Here is a 25,000-nt window from a genome sequence, read left to right as displayed (position 1 = left end):
TTGTTGTGTTTTTTAATTTTATTTTCTAGATTAGTTGTGCAACTGTAGCTTAATACTGCCCCTGCTGGAGACCCACAAAACAAAAAATTGACCTCTGTGGTCTCTACAAAATTACTCAGACAAATTTTGGTCTAAACATTTGAAATCTTACATAAAGTGTATTCACACATAAGGCAAGTTATGAACAGTACAAGTAAAGCAGGGCTGAACTGCTAGTATATACATATATATATGTGTGTGTGTGTTTGTGTGCATATATATATATATATATATATATATATGTGTGTGTGTGTGTGTGTGTGTGTGTTTAAGAATATTCCTGTGTGTGAGAATAGAATTACTTTTTGTGAAATTTGTAAGCATTTTTTTTCCTATAAAATGAAATGTAAAAATTTTTCCTATAAAATGAAATGTAAAAATTATTCCTATAAAATTAAATGTAAAAACTAACTTAGTTTTAAGTTTGCAAGATTTCCAGCATTGGCAAAAAAATGTGTCCGGAATAGTTCGCCAAATCCTCCTTTACCGGGACGAAATGGTAATGGTGTATATAAGTGTACAGCAGATAACCAATAAGTGTCAGCACCAAGTGCATTTCCTGAAATTGATAAAAAATTAAAGAAAATTAGGTCTCAAATGAATTCAGCATTTGCAAAGAATTTCTTAAATGTTTTCAGTAAGAAGGCGAAGATTTAATTTTAAAAAATGGAGACTTGAAAAAATAATTCGCAAAATAATATGAAACAATAACAAAGATAAAATATTTAACAAAAATTTTTATAATGCGTCCAATATTAAACAGATCACTGATGTAAAAAGTATTGTTGATGTTTCTTTAAATCTCAAATAGATTTTGTGCTTGAAAACAAATAAATGACAAAAGTCACTATGACCTTTGGAAAATTTCTGTTTTTATTAAATTAAATATGAATTTTCCAAAGGTCAAAGTGACTTTTGTCAGTTTGACTTTGATGAGTGTTAGAAGTTTGTATAATATGATCAATATAATAATATAAATAGATATAAAATGCACTTCTTATTTAAGGAAATATGCCTAACTATATAGCATCTTAAATATGTTGAATTTTATATTAACAAATTGAGAAAATTGAAGAACCCATTTACAACAGGAATCAGAGTATCATCTAGTTTTAAAAGAGGATCTGGGTGCAGTTTTCTTAGTTGACAAAAGTGCATACATTTTGTTTTGTTAACGGAAAATTTAAAGCCATTCTTAGTTATTATTTTTTTATTTTGTCAATGCATTGTTGAATATGATGTTCAATTAGATGGGTATGTCTGTAGGTCTGTAGTTCTTGTATTTGAATCATTTGACTGTTTCATGTGCGTTTGTGTATTTGTGAGCTTTTTATCATTGGTAGATTCGGTTTGTTTCCATGGCTTCTGGTTCTTTGTGTTCAATTGGTTTGTTAGCTTTTATGTTTGATTTATCTCTGGTTTTAGACGTTGAGAGAGATCGTGGTTTGGTTTTTGTGGGGCTGGTTTTCTTTGAGGAATTTTTCCCATTTATTGCTCTTGTCTGTTCGGATGTTTTTGGAGTCTTTATTTTTTTGCTTGCTGTTATCTGTTTTTATATTAGAACTCTTGTGGGGAATTGAAGGACTCTCCTTATTGTTGGTATTCTGCTTCTCAGAGTTCTTGATCTCCAATGTCTTAAGGCTACTGGGGAATTTGTAGGTTTATTTGTAGTTTTGGTTTTTCGTGTAGTTTGGTTTTGGTTTGTTTTTTGGGAAGGAAGATTCTTGTTTTGGGGTTTCTGCTTATTGACTTGGATATTCAGTCTCCATTTCATCAGATTCTGTTAAATTTTTTGGGAGTATTTCTATTTTTTGTTTTGCTGGTTTATTATTTGGTTTTAAGAAAATTTGTTCTTAGGAACATTGGCCTTTAAGAAGGGAAGTTTGGGTTTGGGAAGAGACAAATACTTTATTGGGTTCTTTTCTAGTTTCTAGTTTTAATTTTTCTAGTTTTTGAAAGTGTTGTATTTTTAGTATTTTTTTTGAAGTTAAGCAATTCCTTTGGGTTTAGATGTACCAGTTTTTCAGTAAGTTTGTTGTATTTATCAGGCTAGTTGCTGGGATTTGTTTTTTTTTTGTTATTTTCGCGTTTTATTTCTTATGACTATCATCTTTGCTTCTAAGTAAGATATTTTTCGTTTTTGCTTTGTGGCTAAGATTTCTTTTTCAGTTTTCCATAGTTCACAGTTTTTTGAATAGGGTTTATACATTTGGACTCGCAACATTCTTGTTCATTGTGACTTATTTCTTTAGAGCCACATTTACTGCACATGGGATGACCTCTGCAGGCATCTCTATGGTGACCGAATTTTTAACAGTTGAAACATATCAGAGGATCTGGGATGTATATTTCAACTGGTCCTATGGTGTAACCAATTTTAATTTTAGGTGGAATTTTTGGAGTATTAAATGTAATAATATAAGTATGGGTTGGTATTTTTCCTGAATTTTTCTTTATATAGATTCTTTTATAGTTAATGACTCCTTGTTTGCTCAGTTCGTTCTGGATTTCTTCTGGTGAAGCAAGTGATAGTGCCCGGCTTCGAATAACTTCTTTGGATTGATTTAGTCTATTGTGTGGAGTGACTTTAATGTTATGGAAAGTTTTCATATTTTCTAAGTTTAGACTTTAGCTTATTGTCTCAATCTCGATTAATAGGTTACCGTCTTTTGTTTTTTGTTTTTTAATCATTTTTGGGTTTATTTTCCTAGTTAGCACTTTTTTGATGAGAAAAGGGGACAATTTTGACATCAGAGTTTCATCCAGTGATTCTAATACATAGTAGTTGGGGAAATCTGAATTTTCCTCACTTTCTGAGTTCGATAAGGAGCGTTTGGGTTTTTTTGTTGTTTTGACATAAATATGGATAAGAGTTTCGTTGCCTGTATTCCCTACTCACCTCGGAGCTCGATATTGAGACTTGTCAAGCGGGAAACCCATTCGCCTTGATATACTCAGTCAAGTAAGAAATACCAAGCATCTGTCAATACCCAAATTTCACTACTCAAATCTAGAGTGAAAAAAGTTGTGTTTGCAGCCATGTCGGATTTGGGTTCTACACTTACTGATTGACCCTCGGCCAGCGCTTTCAAACGTCTACTTTGGGGGTGAAGTTTTGTTAGTTCCTATAGTTTTGTTGGAGAGGAGTTCTTTTACTAATTTTAAAATTCTCAGTTTAGTCTATACCATTGATACTACTATCGGCTAGCCTGACTAGCTGATTGATCAGATCGGGCCCCTCCGACCGCCGGTCTAACCGAGGTAAGGGCCAAAGTGATGTGTTAGGATGGGGAGGTTCATGAATTCATCCTCAAAGACCTTCAATCACCAGGATTCTGTTCCAAAGTGTCACGGGTTGCCACCCACGGCCAACAGGTGGCCCCATTGAGGGACTTTTACTCTCTGCAGGGGGGCAGTCGGTGTATTCTAATGCCCCACCGACAAGGCCAGATCATTATGAATTATATGTATATGTTTGTATAATTCTATAGATGTCATATTCCAAAAATCACATACAATGATCACTTACTTTGTTGTGTACAAGAAATTCTATCCAAGTAATAAGGTACTTGTACAGTATAGTACTCATATGAAAAACTTATGTAAAATCATTGAATAGTTTCATCTTTATATTAGAAATAAAATACACAATATGCTACCCAAGAAATAAGGTACTTGTGCAGTATAGTACTCACATGAAAAAAAAATGAAGAATATCTTACTTGTGACGTACATAAGTTATTAAAACCGTAAATCACATTAAATATTTGAGTAATAGGACTTACATATGAAAAATAATGTGCTTCTTCACTATAGCACCCAGATGAAAAAACAAATTCTTACTCCTGACGTACAGAAAATTTAGCGCAACAGAAAATTTCATAAAAGCATTGAGTTCATTCATTTTTAAATTAAAAAAACGGTACTTGTACAGTATCATACCCAAGAAATAAGGTACTTGTACAGTATAGTACCCATATGAAAAACAAAGGAAATCTTACTCGTGATGTACATAAAAGTAATCAAAACCGAAAGTCATGTAATATATTCATAGTATGACATCTATTTATATAAAAACAAGGTGCTTCTTTACTATAGCTCTCACCTGTGACATACAAACTCTCACCTGTGACACACGGAAAAGTTAGCACAACAGAAAATTATATAAAATTATCGAGTAGTTTCATCTATATCTTAGAAATTACATACTTGTACATTATCCTACCCAAGAAATAAGGTACTTGTGGAGTATAGTACTCATATGAAAAAAAAAAGAAAATCCTACCTATGACATGCATAAAAGTTATTAAAACCGAAAATCACGTTATATATTTGGCTAGTATGACTTAAATGAGAAATAAGGTGCTTCTTCACTAGATGAAAAAAACAACAACAAATTTTTACTCTAGATGCACAGAAAATTCAGCACAACAGAAATTTTTGTAAAAATATCGAATTCTTTCATTTTAAAATTAGCAAAAAGGTGTACTTGTACAGTATTCTACTCAGGAAATAAGGTACTTGTGTTGTATATTGATCTAATATAATTTTAATGTACCTATTTTTCTTCAGATTCATTCCTTTCTTTCTTTTTTTTTTCCATTGTGTAGTGTACAATATTTTTTTTTTCGTTGTGTCTATATTTTTTTTTTCACTATGGTAACCTACAGGTTCGATTTTTTAAATTTTTAAAAAATTTTCTTTATCTTTTATCTTTATTGATCTAATATAATTTTAATGTACCTATTTTTCTTCAGATTCATTCCTTTCTTTTTTTTTCCGTTGTGTAGTGTACAATATTTTTTTTTTTCATCGTGTCTATATATTCCCCCCCCCCCATGGTAACCTCCAGGTTCGATTTTTTTTCCACACCCACCCTTGTATGGGTGGACTGGTCCACCAGCATCAAAATTGTATTTGTTGTATATTTATCTAATAAATGTATGTCACAGTTAAGATGTTCTTTGTTTTTCATATGGATACTTGTTGTATATTTATCTAATAAGGGGGAACGTCGTGTGATCATCTAGTGGTCCAGTCTATTTGTTCATATGCCGTTGTGTGTATGTGTGTGTGTGGTACATGTATTTTAGACGTACCTTCATGCGTTGTGGATGTTGGTCCACCTAGAATCATCTCATGTCTTCGAGGGAGACTGGTACCTGTTTTGGGACAAAGATTTATTCACTCCAAACGATGAATTGGTTTTATAGTTTTTTATTCACCTTCCAGATGTCGACCACAGAAGGAGGGAAGTGAATCTCTGGCTTGCGTGGTACACGTCAGAGATTCACTTCCCTCCTTCTGCATATAAACAAATAGACTGAACCACTAGACGATCACACGACGTTCCCCCTTATTAGATAAATATACAACAAGTATCCATATGAAAAACAAAGAACATCTTACCTGTTACATACATAAGTTATCAAAACCGAAAATCATGTAATATATTTGAGTAGTATGACATTTAAATAAGAAATAAGGAGCTTCTTCACTATAGCACTCTTACCTGTGGCATACAGAAAATTTAACAGAACCGAAAATTATTTTAAATATGTGTTGCACATTACTCACCCTAGATAAGGAAATTTTTTTCCATATACGTGCTGTAAATTTTCTGTCCTAGGAAAGGTACAATTATTTCATCCTATAATACTCATCCTATAATACTCATCGTAGGTAAAATATTGAGCAAAAGCTCAAGATGGCAAATGATACAGAGACATAAAAAATTCCTCTATCCTAAGAATAACAAGTACGTTCAAAATTTTTCTCATTATATATAAATGGTCCCAACCAACGCCAGGTGGCCTTGCTAGTAATTAATTAAAATTCATTTACAAAGAAATGTTTGCTCCTTGAAGTTTAAAAAAAAAAAAACAGTTTTTTTTTATCCAGAAAAGATATTTTCCATAAGAAGATCGAAATTTATCAATAAATTGTTTGTCAATGATAAAATTATTCAGTGTCAGGTATTCAATTAATGTTCTAAAAGTTCATCCAAAAATACCTGGCTAAAAAGAAAAGGTTAAGAAAAAACATCTTTGTTTCACATTTACTGAATATAATGTTTATGTAGATGTGATCTATATGAACAGTAGTAAAGTTAACTAATTTGCATATTATTGTGTTGAAGCTTAATTAATTAACTGTGATTTGATATTGCTTTTTGTAATTCAATAATTGTTTTGAGTTTAATATAACAAGCAGTTCTGTTTAAGAATATATTTTATTTTGTGGACAAATAATTCAGAAACGGCAATAATTAGTTATGATGACAGGATAGTTGTTTATAGACCACTATTATTGCAAGTGTTACAAGCATTACAAGTGTATGCTGTATTTTCGTGGACAACGCCAATATTATATACTTAATGTGCTTCAACAAGTCATATGTTTTTTATTTGTGGGTCAACTTTTTAAGGAATTACATTGATGGAAAGAGAATAGAATAAGCATTCCAATGAGGTTAATTTACTTTTCTTATATGCTTCAATGTTTTTATGCTCCAAGTTAAAAATGAAAAAACAGTAAAAAAATGACGACAACAAAAACGGAAACTGTTTTTTCAATGTTTACATTTTATACGTTACGTTTGGATACACATGCGTGGGGTCAAATTTAATTGGATATGGCTGAAATTTTACAGGCTATATAAGCATAGAAGACCATCTCTACTAAACTTTGATTTGTTTTTATGACCGAGCAAAGTTGACAAAGAATATTTCAAAATTGATATGATAAATCGGTATATATCATCCATTTTCATATAGATAATAGTTTCAGAATTATTTTCATGTATAACATGTAAATATTTGACAATTATTCATTGTGTGGAAATTTCTTTAAAATGCTATCTTTTATAGAAATTAAAATCTGCTTAATGGGGAAAACGGCCCGTTATGAGCTAATGTGCTGACCAGTGCTCAGCTGACTAAAGTCAGCACATTAGCGAGTTTCGTTTGTATTCTCTTAAAATTAAAAATAAAAAATAATAATAAAAAGCAGAAAAATCAGTTTCATTTTTTTATGTCAATTTAAAAAAAATATTTTCAAGTTTTTCAAATTTGATTTCCAAACAATACTATTTTGTTGTTTTTAACGCTTTTAGTACAATGTATAATGCATTAAAAAACAACAAAATGTACTAAGTACATGCGTTTCTGTTATCATTGTATTTATAACTTCTTATTTGTACTTAAGGTAGAATTTTGTTTTAGTGGTCAAAAAAGAAAACAAAAAACAAATATATAACAAATAAAAGGTACTTGTGCACTTATGCTACCATGCTGAAATAATAACCTTATTATTTAGAAACCCATTCTTAACATGGGGAAGGAAGGGTGTTTTGTTAACAATTCTGTACTATAACATAACAATCAAATAAAATATATCGTGAAACTTGAAATTATTTTTAACTCATTGGCAAGACCATTTGCTCCTTGAAAATTAAAAAAAAACAAACAGACATTACTTTTTTTTTATCTAGAAAAGATATTTTCCATAAGAGGATACTGAGGATATCTAAATAATAATAATAATTAGGCGTTTCGATAAAGAATTTCATAGTGATGCATTTTGTAAATTTTTATTTTGTTTTCACCTTAACATTTTTCTTTAAAATGACTACCTCTTAAGGTTTTTGGGTATGCTGAAAACGAATATCGCATTTAAATTTTCCGCAAATACGTAGCTTTCTGTATATAAGCAATGTCATTTCTTTAGTTACTGCTGATGACCATCTTGGTACACATGTTTGCGCATAGTTTCTCTGGGTTGCGCTTGTGCGCATACCAGCGATAACATAAGAAATGACATTGCTTAATATCCGGAAAACAACTTATTTGCAGAAAATTTAAATACGATATTCGTTTTCAGCATACCCTAAAACCATTAAAAGTAATCATTTAAAATGTTAAGTTGGAAACAAGGTAAAAAATTACCATTTTATTTCTTCGTTTACATAATTGAATTTTTAGTAAAACAACAGAATAGAAATGACAAAAATTACCATCAACTGGTGAATATATAGTTGTTGCTTATCAGGATTCCTGGTATCCTGGTACTGTGAAAGTTACATCGAGGATTCATGTAGAGTATGATTTATGGTTGCATCTCAGAAAATAGGGGTATATTTTGGGCCAGATAAAGAGGCTTTACAAAATTAAAAATTTGACTCGTCCCAAAATGCATAAGTTCTGGTTGACTATGGGAATTTCCATCTTTTACAGAAATCCAAAATCTATATGAAAAATTTTCTTCGATTGAAGTCAAAATAAAATTCAGGATTTTCTGTTTATGGTGAAGTCAAGTGACTTCTTGTACACTGCTCTGTCTGGAAGTGAGGCCCGTAAAACTGCCCATCTTTGAGGTTTGATTGTGAGCTAACGAGGAAAGAACCAAACACCTTTTTTGGAGGAATTTAAGTTCAGACAATCAAGAATGTATAGGAACAAAAAAATTCAATTTCCAATAGTGCCACATGTTTTTTAGGGTCGCCTTAGACCAATACCCAAATTTTGGCTTAAAAGTTCAATAACTCAGAAATAGTTCATTTTCAGATGGTTTAAACATGATTTTTGGATTCCTTGTGTAGAAAACTTTGTCTATGCAAATTTGCAAGGTTCTACCTAGTCTAGAAATTGATTTATCCCCAAAAACATAATTTCATAATTTCGCGAATTTGCGCCTCGACGTGATATACATAAAATACCAAAATTGCGATATTTCTGGAACCACTTGGAGTTAAAAGTTCAAACTTTTAGGATTCCCTAGTTTTTATGATACCAACGTATGGTGAAAGTTTGGAAAAAATCTGAGAGGTAAGGGTGTCATGGTCTGGATGATTTGAGATGGAATTACCCTTGAATAAAATAAAATAATTACCCTTGAATAAAATAAAATAAAATATACATCAAGTGCACTTGAAAGCCAAATCACAACGTAATAGTAGGAAAATAAACAAATATTTTACTTGTTTGAAAATGATAAACCATTTATATTTCGGAGCTATATTTGTTTATTTTCCTACAATTATATTGTGATTTGGCTTTCAAGCGCACTTGATGCATATTTTATTTTATTCAAATTAAATCAATGTTTCTATATGGAATTCACACCCTTGACGTTAAATATCCATAATGGATCCATACTGGATATTGTCGCAGACATAACAAGTAAGACATTTGTATTTAATACAACTGAATAAATATATGTATATATAAACATATATGTATGTACTTATTGATTTGTAAATCGCTACTTTATTTTGTCTTCTTCCAACAACAACAACAACGATATCTCATTCCTCGCATTGTGATAGCCTTCTAATTCTCTACTACATACCTATCCCACACAATGCTTCAAGCAAACTACATATCAATATATATATATATATATATATATATATATATATATATATATATGCACACACAATAATCATAATGATAAAATATAATTTTCTATCTGCCCACTGAATCATAAATAGGACAGAAAGAAGTTCAATCCCTGTACAGAGCAGTAAATGTTAATTTTCACAAATGAATTATCTCAGTAGTTATATAGTTTGTACAATGACGAAAATCATAGTTTAAAATTATTTTCAAACGAAATTAAAAAAAAAAAATAATGAAGTCAAAACAATGAGACACAAATTTCTACATTGATTTTTTTCCCTCTCTTTGGTTAATCTGAAATTTAAGAAGATGATAAAAAAGATAAAGATTTCTTCAACTTACCATCACTATGAGGGCCAACACCTTTCAAATTAAATCCTCGTAATGTTAATGGTCCACCAAGAAAAAATCGATCATTTATTTTGAGATCACTATTTGTTGCAAGTGGTTTCATGATGCCACCAGCTAAAGATAACTGAAAACTCTATATAAAATAAAAAAAAATCATATGAACTTAGAAAGTTTTACAGGAAATACAAAAATTATAAAAAATAAACATTTTAGAAGTTAAAATGTTCCAAATAGAAGACTGAATTTGAAAATACAATACATACTTGAATGAATCATTAGTGTAAAATAGTAAATCATAAATTTTGTATAAAATAATGAACAATACTTTGCTTAGTAAAATATCACTTCAGTCATTTATGTCAGATTTATTTTTCAGTTTAAAAAAAAACAACAAAAATAAAGAAACAAAAAAAGGTAATTGGTTAGGTGCAGAGAAAAAAAGAGTCAAGCTTTCTTTTTGAGAATACTGCTAAAGCTAGGTAAGGCTTCTACACTCATCATGTTTATGTTTGTAAATAAACAAAGAAAATTGTTTAAAGGATGTGCTCTATTCTGTATCACATTTCTTTCTTTAAACAAAATCAGGTTAGAAATAAGATAAACAGGTCATCATTTTACAACTGATATTAACAAACTAAGAAAACATGTTAAAATTTTTCAGCAATTTTTTCAGGGTTTCACCAATGTAGACAAGATATTTCAAAACTTAGTGTGAAACTGGAAAAAGTTTACATCAATTTCTGGTAGGAGGATAAGAATTTGTTTTTAAAACATTTTAAACATGGCCAATAGAGAAATATTTTAAATGTATACAAAATAAAAATATTTTTTATTGAAGACAATATAGAGTAACATAGTATTGTAGACAATATAGAAATATTTTAAATATCAACACTATATGAACATTTTAAGCAGAGCCAATATGGAAATATTGTAAACTAGCAGGACCCATGTATCAGCATTATCCTTGGAAGTATAACACAAAGCCAAAAAAGGTTTAGTAAAGGACCCCTCCCTGAAAACAAATTAAACTACAGTTGTTAGCCCTGATGGATTTTTCCCATTGTATGGAAATGACTCTTTTGCTACTCTATCTATTTTTTCGTTCATGTAGATGCCAATGTGGCTTGCAATCCAGCATAAGAATATGTATTTTTTCATTGTTATGGTGTTTATTTTATTTAACAGATTTGTCATTTTTTTCTTTCCGTGATATAAGTACCAATAGAGAATATGTAAGGATGAGATATTTTTGATGGTTATCAGTTATTATATCTAGCACCAAGTCAATGGCAGACACCTTTGCACTAAACACAGAAGCCGCATCTGGGAGTCTTTTCTTTAATTTTCTTTTTTTATGGATGACTACACATACTTTCCTGTCTCCATCCTTTGATCCATCTGTATAGATTTGTGAGTATTTATATTTATTTTGGATATTAAGCAGTTCTTCATGGAAGATTGAGGGATGCGTTTTTGTTTTAGAATATTTACTCAATTTTAATATTATGTTCAACCATCCAAGGTGGAGTTTCCGAGTTGATAGATTCATGTATTTTTGTTGTGTCTGTTTGGATCTCTGTGAGGAGGTTCTTTATACGGAAACTGTAGGATTTGATAATATCTTATTTTCTGTTGAAGAGGTGTGTATATTGTGGATGGAAAACACATTGATATGTAGAGTTTAATGGACATGATGTAGTGCTAGTTTTCGTTTTTTTTAGTGGTTAGTTAGCTTCCACATAAAGGCTTTCCACAGGAGGGGTTCTGAAATCATCCAAGGCCAATCTCAATCCTTGTTCATATATGATTTTCTGGCTGCTCCATATATGTAGCATTCGTAGTCAAGTTTGGATCTAACTAAAGATCAGTACAGTTTTAATAATGTAGTTTTATTGGTACCACAGTTGGTGTGTGCTAATACTTTGATTAATTGTATAGTCTTGTGATATTTTGTTTATAAGTATTTTATATGTGGTATGAATGTCAATTTCCTATAGTATATGATGCTCAAGTATTTGTGTTGGTCAACGACTGGGATCTTATTATTGTCCCGTTTCAACATTGAGTCGTAATGGAATTTTTCTAGTTTACAGAAATGTATGCATTTTGCTTTCTCTTCTGAAAATTTGAATCCATTTTATATGGCCCATTTATTTATTTATTTTATTTAGGCAGTGTTGGAGCTTGTGTTCGGCTGTTGGTATATATTTTGATCGATAGTTTATAAGTAGGTTGTCTACGTATAGAGCATAGTCGAATCTTGGGTCTATGTTTTTTTATGTTATTATTTGTTTTTATGTTGAAAAGAGTGACAGATAAGATGCTTCCTTATGGGACACCCATTACTTGTTCTTTTTGAACTGAAATTATTTTGTCCATCCGTACTTGAAAGAGTCTATCATTTAAAAAATTGCTGATAAATTCTGGCATTCTGCCTTTAAGTGCAGATTTCTTTTGATAGCCGTTGCTCCGTTGCTACTTCAAAGTAGTGTCATATGCTTTTTCGAAGTAAAAAAATTACTATTAGGTGTTCCTTCTTGGCAAATACCTCCCATAAGGCTGATAAGGCTTCTTCTTTTCTTGAAACCTGAATGACGTTCTGTAATCAGGTTTTTGTTTTCTAAGAACCGAGTTAATCTTTCGTTAACCATTCTTTCAAATGTTTTGCATAGACAGCTAGTGGGGACAATGGGTGGATAGTTTGTTTAATCTGTATGATCTTTTCTTGGTTTGGGTATTGAGATCACTATAGCCTGCTTCCAGTTGCTTTATAGTTGGATACTGTTATTTATCCATATTTCATTATATATTTGTAGTAGGTAGTCCAGAGGTGGTTTTGGTAGTTTTTTAAGAAACTAATAATAGATTTCATTAGAACCAACTGCTGCATTATGAGATTTGTGTAATGCTTCTTATAGTTCTGTTCTATTGAATGGTTGGTTGTACTTTTCTTCATTTTTTTATTTGAACTTAATTTTTTTCTTTTCTTTGTAACTTGAAACTTTTTATTTTGTTTTTTTGATGATAAATTTATTGAAAATGTTCTGCTAGTTTGCTTGCAATATTTTCGTTGTTGGTTGGTTTTCATGTTGTTGCATATTAAGTGTTTGATTGGGTTCTTGTTGTTCTTCCTCAATATTTTCCTGACCATCTTCCATAAGTTTTTTGGTTTTAATGTTTTCATTTATTTTTGATACATAATGCTTTTCCATGTGTTCTATTTTGACACTGTGATAATTTTCCATGTTTTTGCTGTTTTTGTATATTTTGTATATTGCAACGGCTTCAATGTTTATTTTCAAGCTTACTGTGCTGTGTTGAATATTTTTATTTATGAATAATGATGATTCACCAGTTTGATGTTTTGTTTATGTAGTTGTATATTGAGTAATGTTTTATATTCTCTTTTCTTCATAGTGCGTTTCTTGTAGGCAAATTATTGCAGGACAAAGCGTTTTGATGAGGAGTATTATTTCTGTGATATAAATTTTTAGGCCCATTCCATTATAGTATTTTATTAATCATGATTTATATTTCATTTTCTTGTTTTGGATTGTTGATGTTACTGTCAACTTCCATGGTTTCTGTAGTTTCTTGCTTATTTTTTTGTTTTAGTTCGTGATCATGATGTGTTGGGGGCTTTGTTTCATTTTTCTTTTAATAAATATTTCTTGGACTGGTGATTCTTTGTTTCTGGATGTACTAGGGATTTGTAGAGGTTCTATTTTTGTTTGGTTTAATGCTTTTGTTTTCTTTTGTTTTGATTTATTTCATCTTTGTTTTGGTTTATTTCAGAGTAGGTATTCACATTTGTGGAATCTGTGAGTGTAGGTTTTATTTCAATTATGAATTTTTGCTAATCATTTGGGCACAGTTTCATTCATTTTTCAACGAGTATGTCATATTTATCATTTTTTTCTGTGATTTTTTTTTTTAAATTTTTACTTTTGTCTCCCATATATCTATCTACAATTTTGCTTCAAGGAATGAAATGTTTGGTTTTTTGTTTTACCGTTATAATTTCCTTTTCTTTTTTCCATTTATCATAGATCCTTGCATAGGTAAAGTGATTATCTCCACAGTTTGCATATTTGCATCTGTTTGTGCATTCATTTGTGTTATGGTCGGAGATTTTTTTAGCATACCTGCCACACACTGGTTGGTTGTAACATACATCCTCATGCTGTCCAAATTTCTGACATCGTAAGGGGTTTGGTATAAATAGTTCTATTTTTTTTAATTGGATAGCCAATTTTTATCTGTTTTGAGGCTTTTGGTGCATTACAGTTTATGATGTAGGTGTTGTTAGTATGTTTCTATTCTTTTTAATACTCTTTTTATGTCAATTAAGCTTTAGGATTTTAGTTTCATTTTTGTCAATTGAACAACTGAAGCGTTCTTTATTTCAAATAAGCCTTTCATATAATCATTTTGTAGAAATTACCCTTCGTATGTAGACAGTTTTGTCAGTAGGGTGTTGTCTACTCCTAGAATAATGAATCTTGGGAAGTTTTCACTATTTTCATTTTCTCAATCAGACTTGGTGTGAGGTCTTTCGGTAGATTTTGTTGTCATGAATATTTTTTTCAAAATTTCATTGTTCCTGCTCTCCATCCACTGCAGAGTCCAATTTAATGGGAAATATGAGATGGGAAACTCATTCATTCTCAGAGATACAGAGGCGATATACTCATATCTAAAGGGGTCCATGAGCACTTGTTCTTCCTTCTTGTTTTACTAGAAAATAGTAAGAACAGTCAGAGGCGTATCATGTCATATACCCTTTTCTTCAAACCAACTGACCCTAGAGCTGCTGTCTTCTAATTCAGTCGTTAGAAGAATTTTTTTTTGTGATACTTCAGCTGATTGATCAGATCGAGCCTCTCTGACCGTCCATACACATGAAAAAATTTAAATAATTTAAAATATTTCAATATTGGTATACATAGAAAGAGCTTGATGAGCTAAGAAAGAATCTTTTAAAAATTTTTAAATCTGGTTAAAATTAAGGAAGTTATGACTATTTTTATGCCTCACACGTTTGGATATTTTCCCCTCTTTAAAACCATATGCGTTTCATCACATTTTTTACACTACTTTTTCAGTAAAAATGCTATATCTTTGTTAAAACACAAGACTAAGCAATGAAATTTACCATATAAGTGTATTTTTGTACAAGGAGTCAGAATATGCAACTGAAAATCTCCCAAAGTTCATGATTTCCAAATAATCTGCAGTAAATGTGCATAAATATGCTGCAATTCCTTAAAAATGCCATGTATCCATAAACAGAAAAGAAGTTGGAGAAATTAAATAGGGATGGTATAATAAAATTGTGGGGTCTGCATTGCGCTTGGCCTCCATATAATGGAAATAGGCACAAACATTAATAAAGACTTTTCATATCTATCTGCGTACATATACTTTGATAATTATGGTTCAGTTTGAAGTAATATGGTATAATAAAATTATGGGGTGTTTGTTTGCGTCTGACCTCCATAGAATGGAAATATGTCACAAAGTTTAACAAGGTTTTTTTAATATAGATCCACAGAATATTGTGATAAGTGTTTCAGTGTGAACAGGTATGGTATAATAAATTATGGGGTTTATCTATTTTATTTTTACTTTCATCATATTTTGCTTTGATTCGATACCCCCAAATTCGAAGCTATCTCTTTACAACCCTTCCTTTTCATAACCTATCATACTTTCATAAATCAGAGTCCATTTTCTGTAGGCTGTTTTTAACCCAGTCAACGATGGGTACTTTTGCTAGTATATATATATATATATATATATATATATATATATATATATATATACATATATATATATATGCATATACACACACACATATATATGTGCATATATGCATATATATACACACACACATATGCATATATACACACACACACATATATATATATATATGCATATATATACACACACATATGTATGCATATACACACACATATACATATACGCACACACACATATCTATATATATATAAATGTAATTTTGGTTCATTAAAAGTGAATAAAACCATATTTCTATGTTACCAATTTAATTGAAATTTTCAGAAAATCTATCTGTAAAGTCAATGAATGTTTGCATGTTATTAAAATAATTTTACATTGCGAATTATAAAAATATTAATTAAAATATAAATATTTTTCGAAGTCGTTTCTGCGAGACTGCCCAATAATATTTCTGGTAACTTCCGTTTCAACTACTCTCGAATTACAAGATAAGTAAAAAAAAAAAGTTACTCATGCAGACAGTGATCCGTGCTGAAATAATAACGTTATTATTAAAAAAGACATTCTTAACATGGGGAAGGGAGGATGTTTTGTACCTATTCTGTACTTTAACATTACAATTGAATAAAAACATATAAAACTTTAATTAAACGCGGAAATACGATTTAAAAAATAGCGCGGATCACTCTCTGCATTAGCACAAAAAAAAAATCCCATATTTTAAAAATTTAAATTAATTTATGTACTTACCAATTTTAAAATTTTAAATACCTTTATTTATGTTAAGGCTTTTCACTCATGAAACATTACGTTTTAATTGTTTAGTTTCTTTTCTTTTTTTGTTTACATAAAAAAGTTTGTTTTAACTTTTTCTAAACTGTTACATTTTTACGACATGCCTCAACGTATTATGAACACCCTAACCTTCCCATGTTAAAAAAAACAAAACACGCCCTTCCATAAACCTCGAAAGCCGTTCTTAATATGGGAAGATTGGGGGGTGTTCATTCCGAAAGCCATTTTAACATATGGAAGTTAGTGTGTTTATAATATGCTGGGGCGAGTCGTAAAATTAACGAAGTTGCTATCTATTATTTATTGTAAAAATTGCTTGAAATTTATTTATTTGACAAAAAAAAAATTACAATTTGGTACTCCTTGGGCGTTGAGTTCCATGGCGACCAGCAGAAAAAAATAATAGTCGCTCCCTTAATCCCCACCCCACCCCACCCCGCACGTAACATCTTTTATTTACTGACATTGCCGTAACTAAACGATTATTTGTCACATTTACAAACATTTATTTATTTATTTTGAAAAAAAGTTTTACTTTTTATGAATATTAAAAGAAAAATGGGTACTCATGCAGAGAGTGATCCGTGTTGAAATAATAACGTTATTATTTAAAAAGCCATTCTTAACATGGGGAGGGGAGGGTGTTTTGTACCTATTCTGTACTTCAACCTTGCAATTGAATAAAAAAAAAAAACTTTAATTAAACGTGGAAATACGATTTAAAAAATAGCGCGGATCACTCTCTCTATTAGCACCAAAAAATGTTACTAAACATTTATTAATAATTTCTTACTTTTACAAACATTTGATTTTAAATTTCTTTTTAAATGACTTTTTTTTTTTTTTAATAGTATTTGCGGATGGGTATGTTGACAACCCCCCTCCCCCATAGTGTTTATTCCGAAATCCGTTGTTAACATGGAGAGGTTGAGGGTGTTTATCCTGAAAGCCGTTCTTAACATTTGTGGAGGTGGACCTAATGTAAAAAAATGAATAAATAAATAAATTAAAAAAAAACTAAATCATTTACTGATAACTTCTCACTTTTACAAATATTTTTTTAATTTACATGCGCGGATGAACAAATTGTTGAATAGTGCGAAAACAAAACGTTTTGGTAATAAACTTTGGGATAATTTTTTGGGTAAATATTTACATTTAGGTCCACCTCCACAATTTTCTTTTTTAAATGACGACTTTTATTGATAAATAAATTTACTTCTTCGCAACTTTCATTTATAAATGAATCTACTTCTCTGCAACGGGCACTGAACCCCTCCCCTTTTTTTAATAGTATTTTCGGGTGGGTATGCTGACAGCAAATATCAGTTAAATTTTGCAAATAGCCCCCCCCCCTCCAAAAGTGGTGTTTATTCCGGAAGCTGTTCTTAAGATGAGGATGTTGGGGTGGACCTAATCTAAAAATAAAACAAAAAAATAAGACAAGTTTTTTAAATGATTAAAATAATTTCTCACTTTTACAAACATTTTTACATGCGCACATAAGCAACTATTTTCTTTCTTTCTTTTTTTTTTTTTTTACACAGTGATCACCACTTATCAAAGCCCGGAAGCCACTCAGGGATAAGGGTTATTGCAAGTACATTACGTTAGTGAGGAGATTTGATGAAGTGTTTACTTAAGGGGGCGGTTCATTAGGAATTTGTTAACATGAAACTTGAAGACATCTAAGTTGTAGTCCGGAGGGAAGCAGGCAGACGGAACAGAGTTCCACAGGCATGCAGTTCTAAGAAAGAAGCTTTGTTCATGAAATCCGCGTTTTGATTTAGGCAAAGATATAGAGTGGGGGAAATTTTTCACAGTGGATTCAGCTAGACGGGTGTTTTTCGTGAAAGATTGACGAGGGGGGACCAGGGATTGGAGTTCAGACGAGCACCTGCCATGAAAATAACGATAAAACAAGGATAGGCTCGCAACGTCTCTTCTGTGGGAGAGGGGTTGCAGGGTAGAGAAAAGGGCATCCCCCACTAAACCACGAAGTCTATTTTGTACTCTGTCAAGGCATGATAGGCTGTTTTTGGCAGCTCCTGCCCAGATATGGCAACAGTATTCCATCCTTGGCCGTACTTGGCTTTTATATAGATAGAGAATTGCATCAGTAGTGAGATATCTTCTGGAGCGGTAGAAGGATCCCACCATCTTTCCAGCGACCTTGGCAACAGACTTGATGTACGTGTTCCATTTCAGATCAGGAGTAAAGGTCAAACCCAGAAGCTTGTCAAAACACGGGGCCTCACCCAGACAAGAGCCATCCATCACAATTGATGCCAGCTGGGGATCAGAGCGTTGATGATGTAAGGATAGGAGTTTGGTTTTGGATGCATTAAAGGTAACTAGCCACATCTTCCCCCACTGAACCACGCGCTCGAGATCAGAGGAGAGAGAATCAGAGAGAACTTCGTCATTTACAGCCTTTGATGTGTTGCCGTAGATGGTCGTGTCATCAGCATAGATGTCAACGAATGATTTAAGTATGTGTTTAGGGAGGTCATTGATGTAGATCAGGAAGAGAGTTGGGCCCAGGATTGACCCCTGAGGGACTCCAGCATTTATATTGCAGGCCTCCGATTTTTGTCCATCTACCACTACTCTTATGAGCCTATCGGAGAGAAATGATTTAATGATTGAGAAAACATTTCCAGTTATACCGTAGATGGAAATCTTGTGAAGTAGACCCTTATGCCATACTTTGTCGAAGGCCTTTGATATGTCAAGAGCAATTGCCCTAGAAAGGAAGCCTTTGTCAAGAGATTCACTAATCCTGTGGGATATAACCGTCAGCACATCTGCGGTAGATCTTGCAGAGCGGAAACCATATTGTGTGTCACTAAGAAGGTTATTCCTGCTGAGGTGGTTGACTATTTCTCTATTTAATATGGATTCCAGCAACTTACTCATAACACAGAGAAGACTTATTGGTCTGTACTGAGAGGGAGATGACTTATCACCTGAATTCTTAAATACAGGGCAAACTGATGAGGTCTTCCAGGGGGTCGGAAGGCACTTCTCCTTAAGGCAGGGCTTAAATAGTTTCGTAAGTATGGGAGCAAGTTCTGGTTGAAGCTTTTTTAACACTATAATTGGGATGCCATCAGGGCCAGTTGCTTTACTGGAATCTAGGTTTTTTATTAGCTTGGCGACCTCATGCACGGATATTTGTATGTTACCTAGCTTGTTCTGTGTTATAGGAGGAAATATGGGGAGTTGATGGCCTTCGTCGCATAGGGTAGAATTAGCTGCAAAGTTCTTTGCAAATAGTTTGGCCTTGTCTAACTTTTTTTTTAACTTTTTTTATCTAAAAATTATTAAATTTCAATGAATAGAATAATGAATCATTTATCATTAATATGTGTTTTTGGTTTTGTGTTGAATGAAACTTTTTTTTTTTTCATTACAACAATAATGAACCAATTTAAATCTTCCGGCATGCGTTTAAGGGTTACGAAATTATCAATAAATCATTTAGTTACTAAGCCAACCTCAATAAATAAAAAAATGTTACGTGCGCATGCATTAGCCTTGACTGGGGGGGGGGTCTAAGGGAACGACCATTAAATAATTATGCTGGTCGCCATGGAACTCAACGCCCAAGGAGTACATAAAGTGGCACTTATGCACTTATGTTATCGTGCTATTTTTTAAAATAGTATTTTCATGTTAAATTCAAATTTTACAAAATCTTTTTCTTTTATTAATTTGTTAGGTGAAAGTACAGATAACCCGGTCGGTTTCTAATGCGTGGAAAATCTAGCCCCCCCCTCAAAAAAAAGGGTTACTCTGAATAGTAACAAAAAATTAAAATTGCCTCAGTCTCGAAAGATTTCTTCTCTACTGAACGAGGAAAAAACGGTGAAGTGTAGTTCACCTGTTTCTCTCTTCCTCTCTTAATATCTCTCTCTATCCATCTCTCCCTTTCCCTCTCTCAATCTATCTTTCTCTCTATATCACCCTCTCCATCTCTCTTTGAGCCCCTTTCTCTCTCTAACTCCCTCTATCTCTCTCCTTTCCTCTGTCTCACCCCTCTCTGTTTCTAACTCTCCCCCTCTCTCTTTATCTATCAATCCCTTTATCTCTCTATCTCCTTCTCTTTCTCTATTTTCATCTCACTTTCTCTTTTCTATCTATATATCTTCCTCTCTATCTGTCCATCTCTAATCCCTCATCCTATTTTAGTCTCCTAAATTAATTACAGTGAATAAGGCATTGTCAAAACATGGATAAATCCTATTTTAGTCACCTAATTTACTGACTGTGAGAATAGAAGTTATTTGGAAATTACTGCTACCTTGAACAGCACCAGAAGTAACTGGTAAAACCTTTCTAATTAAATTGATTTTGGCAGCCATTTGGTAACAAAATGACATAGCCTTAGCCCTTGCTGCATGAAGAATACCTGCGACCTTGCTGCCAAGTAGAAGAATTATTTATTCTACTTTAAAACATTCAATTTTTCAAAAATCTCATGTTCGTCATCTCCAAAACATCCAATATGGGGAAAAATATTGCAAAAATGCAAACTTATTGTTTAGGATGAATGCACAATGGTATGCAAAAAATCACTTGAGGCTCTTGGTCGATCCTTGCAAGATTTGCGTGGCAATGTCAGACCATTTGGGAATGCAGTAATATTGCTTGCAGAAGATTTCAGTCAAATGTTACCTGTTATTCTTCAATCAACATCAGCAGGGTTGCGGAGTCGGATGGTAAAAGTCCGACTCCGACTCCTAGAATTACTAGGATGTCGACTCCGACTCCTTTAATATCTTAAACTCCGACTCTCGACTCCGACTCCTTGACCCTATGTGAAAATCTATTTTGCAGATCCATATGCCAGCCTCCCACATCGATTCAGCATGCATTTTATAATTACTTTTCATGTATATCATTTTCGATGTTTAACATTCACTTGCATGATAAATATACTCACATATAAACCCAACCAGCTTTATAGAATAAGTTTAGATAACAAAGGGATAAAAAGTTTACAATTAAATTTTATTATGCTATCAGTTCAAAATAGAATACAATATTTAGGGATAGGGAAACCTCTTTAGGCTATGGCATTTCGAAGCCAAACGCTGTTCATCAGAAGAGGGGGATAAAGACATTATACAGAGAATAATATTTTAAAAGATAATATTGCCTTTATGGAATGAGGATCAAAGGTAAAACAGGAAAAAGCCATAAAGGGCTACATTAGCATAGATTGATTATTATTGAAATATCATATACATATATATATATATATATATATATATATATATATATATATATATATATATACACACATATACATATACATAGATATATATATATATTTTTTTTTCTTTTTTTACACAGTGATCACCACTTATCTAGGCCCGGAAGCCACTCAGGGATAAGGGTTATTGCAAGTACATTACGTTAGTGTGGAGATTTGATGAAGTGTTTACTTAAGGGGGCGGTTCATTAGGAATTTGTTAACATTGGACTTGAAGACATCCAAGTTGTAGTCCGGTGGGAAGCAGGCAGACGGAACAGAGTTCCACAGGCGTGCAGTTCTAAGAAAGAAGCTTTGTTCATGGAATCCACGTTTTGATTTAGGCACAGATAAAGAGTGGGGGAAATTCTTCACAGTGGATTCGGCTAGACGGGTGTTTTTCGTGAAAGATTGGCGAGGGGGGACCAGAGATTGGATTCAGACAAGCACCTGCCATGGAAATAACGATAAAACAAGGACAGGCTCACAACGTCTCTTCTGTGGGAGAGAGGTTGAAGGGTAGAGAATACATACATATACACATATAAATACATATATACACATACATATATATACATATACATACATATACACATATACATATACATACATATACACATATATACATATACATACATATATATACATATATATATATGCATATACATATATATATATATATATGCATATATATACATATACATATATATATATATACATATACATGATGATTGCAACGTCTTGTCAGACGAGAGCCACTCCCTCAGTCACTAAAAGTCCATGTGCCCGAATATGAGTTTTTAGCCCTGCCAGCGACTTGCACACCCTCAAGCAGACATGACACTGAAAACGCTCACTGATTTGTATGAGACTAACAGCATTGGAACCTGTATTATCGTGGGCTTTCATGTTATTAAAAAAACCTGCCTTCGACAACAGAGCCCGATCACACACCTTACAGATCCAGAGATCTCCATGGTTGGGCGGCAAGGTTTGGCATTTCCTACATGCTCTCTTAAGCTTCTCTCGGTCTATTTTGGCTACTTCATAGTGTTCTGCACCCCTGTATATCAGTGTCCTCCACTGCTTGCGATCATACGCTAGGGACTCCCAACTGTCAACAGGAATATGAAAGTTCACCAGACTCTCTTTGATGCTATCATGAAAACAGTTTTTGGGCTTGTGCTGGGGTCTTTTTCCAAGAAAGAGATCACCATAGAACAATTGTTTTGGGAGACGATAGTCTTCAAACCGGATGAGATGACCCGCCCAACGCAACTGGTTCTTAATAACAATGGTAGCAATGCTGGTTGTTTTGGCCTTTTTTAAGACATATGTATCAGGGACAAAGCTATACCACTTTAAACCAAGAATGTGTCTAAGGCAGTGCTGATGGAACCTCTCGAGCAATTCTATATGTGTCCGGTACAAGGTCCAAGTTTCAGATGCGTAGAGTAGGGATGGTACTACACATGCTTGATATACTGAAATTTTAGTTGTCAGAGTCAGATCACCGTCAGACCAGACTCTATCTTGTAGCCTTCCAAAAGCATTAGATGCCTTGCTGATTCTCTGTCTTATTTCCGCATTAAGAGTGCCATCATTTGATAAGGCACTCCCAAGGTAAACAAAATTTTTTACGACTTCAAGGCGCTTTCCACAGACGAAGATATCAGGTTCCACATACAGATCATTGGGAGTGGGAGTGTACATGACTTTAGTTTTCTTAATGCTAACTGTCAGTCCGAAGCAGGTACAAGCATTTGTAAAGAGATCCATCACTAGTTGCATATCTACTGGGGAGTGTGTTACCAGGTCAGCATCATCAGCATACAACAGTTCCCTAACAAGTCCATCACTAACAAGTGTTTTGGCTTGGAATCTTCTGAGGTTGAACACCTTTCCAGTCGTCCGGAATCTAATATAAACACCCATATCACAATTGTGGAAACCATACCAGAGCACAGCAGTCAAATAGAGCGAAAACAATGTTGGTGCAGCTATATCACCCTGCTTTACACCATTATCAATGGGGAATTCTTCCGAAAGCTGACCATTGAAGTTGACGCGACCTTTTATACTATGATGAAGTTGCTTGAACTTGTCTTTAAAAGCAGGTGTACAGCCAAATTTTTCCAGCACTTTCCAGAGAGCCTCACGGTTGACTGTGTCAAACGCCTTGGTTAAGTCCACAAACACCTGGCAAAGAGGCATACGCTGTTCAATACATTTTTCCAAGAGCTGTCTAGCAGAAAACACTATATCCACAGTTCCTCGCCCACCTCTAAAACCAGATTGGGATTCCGGAAGGATATTAGGACATACATACTTTTCAAATCGGTTTAGCAAGAGCCGTGCAAATACCTTTCCAACCGCACTCAGCAGCGAGATACCTCGATAATTTCCACAATCAAATCTTATACCCTTTCCTTTGTACAACATAACCAAGATGGCATCTACCCAATCTTGGGCAACCGGGTCACCCTGCCATACTGACAGTATCAAAGAGTGGACCACACAATGTACATTGACACCACCATGTATCAGCAGCTCAACAGGGATACCATCCAGCCCAGGGGCTTTGTTCGAGTTTATCTGTTTTATGCAGTCAACTGTTTCCGCAAGAGTCGGTTCAACATCAAGTTCTGGACAAAAGGAACATTGAGGGATACTTTCTATTGCAGCAACATCAACATTGGATGGGTTATGAAAAAGATCATGAAAGTGTTCATGCCATCGATGCTTAATTTCATCTGAGGTTTTCAGCAAGGTTTTCCCGTCCTTCGCCAGGAGTGGTGTAGTTGAAGAGGATTTCGGACCATAAGCCTGATGAAGCAAAGTGTAGAATGTCTTGACATCTCTATGATCGTAGGCAGTCTGTATCTCCCTGGAGAGGTTAGACCACCATTTGTTTTTTATTTGGCGCACACAACACTGAACCTCACTCTTAACAGAAGAAAAGTGGGCAGCGAGCGCTGGCTCGTTCAGAGGTGAAGAGTTGAGAAGTTTCAAATAAGCTTTCCGCTTTCTATCAATTTGAGGCTTAATTTGATTGAAATTATCAGCAAACCAATCTCTATGTCTGGGAACCTTCAATCCAAGAACTTCAACACCTTTTTGGTATATTGTATCTCTTACTGTCTCCCAGTCACAATCTGAGAAATCCACCTGGTTGAAAGCAGATTTAATTGAACTTCGTACGACTGGATCCTTCAATTTGGAAACATCAATACGTTTAGGCACTTTGACACCATTGAAACGGCTTTTTTTGCGAACTGTAATTCTCAGTTTAGCTCTGATCATTAAATGATCAGTACCACAGTCAGCACCACGCATTACTCTAACTTTGCAAAAATTTCCAAAATCACCACGTCTACACAGTATGTAATCA

General features: G+C 33.2%; 1 protein-coding gene across 2 annotated transcripts in view; it reads right to left on the bottom strand.

Annotated features, from left to right (window-relative positions):
- The window catches only part of LOC145276868 (sorting and assembly machinery component 50 homolog), a 394,045-nt gene that overhangs the window by 15,759 nt on the left and 353,286 nt on the right, over positions 1-25,000 (bottom strand). For both annotated transcript variants that reach the window (XM_080128269.1, XM_080128270.1), the window contains exons 11-12: positions 9,780-9,921; positions 452-598 (exon numbers count right to left, since the gene is read on the bottom strand). In XM_080128269.1, the coding sequence (XP_079984395.1) occupies positions 452-598; positions 9,780-9,921 (289 nt within the window). The remainder of the gene's footprint in view (positions 1-451; positions 599-9,779; positions 9,922-25,000) is intronic.

This window comes from Euprymna scolopes, chromosome 5 (genome assembly GCF_053919585.1).
Source record: "Euprymna scolopes isolate OS-2025 chromosome 5, ASM5391958v1, whole genome shotgun sequence".
NCBI classification, from domain to species: Eukaryota; Metazoa; Mollusca; class Cephalopoda; order Sepiida; family Sepiolidae; genus Euprymna; species Euprymna scolopes.
The sequence above is the reverse complement of the archived record's forward strand: the minus strand, read 5'-3'. Positions and strand labels throughout refer to the sequence as shown.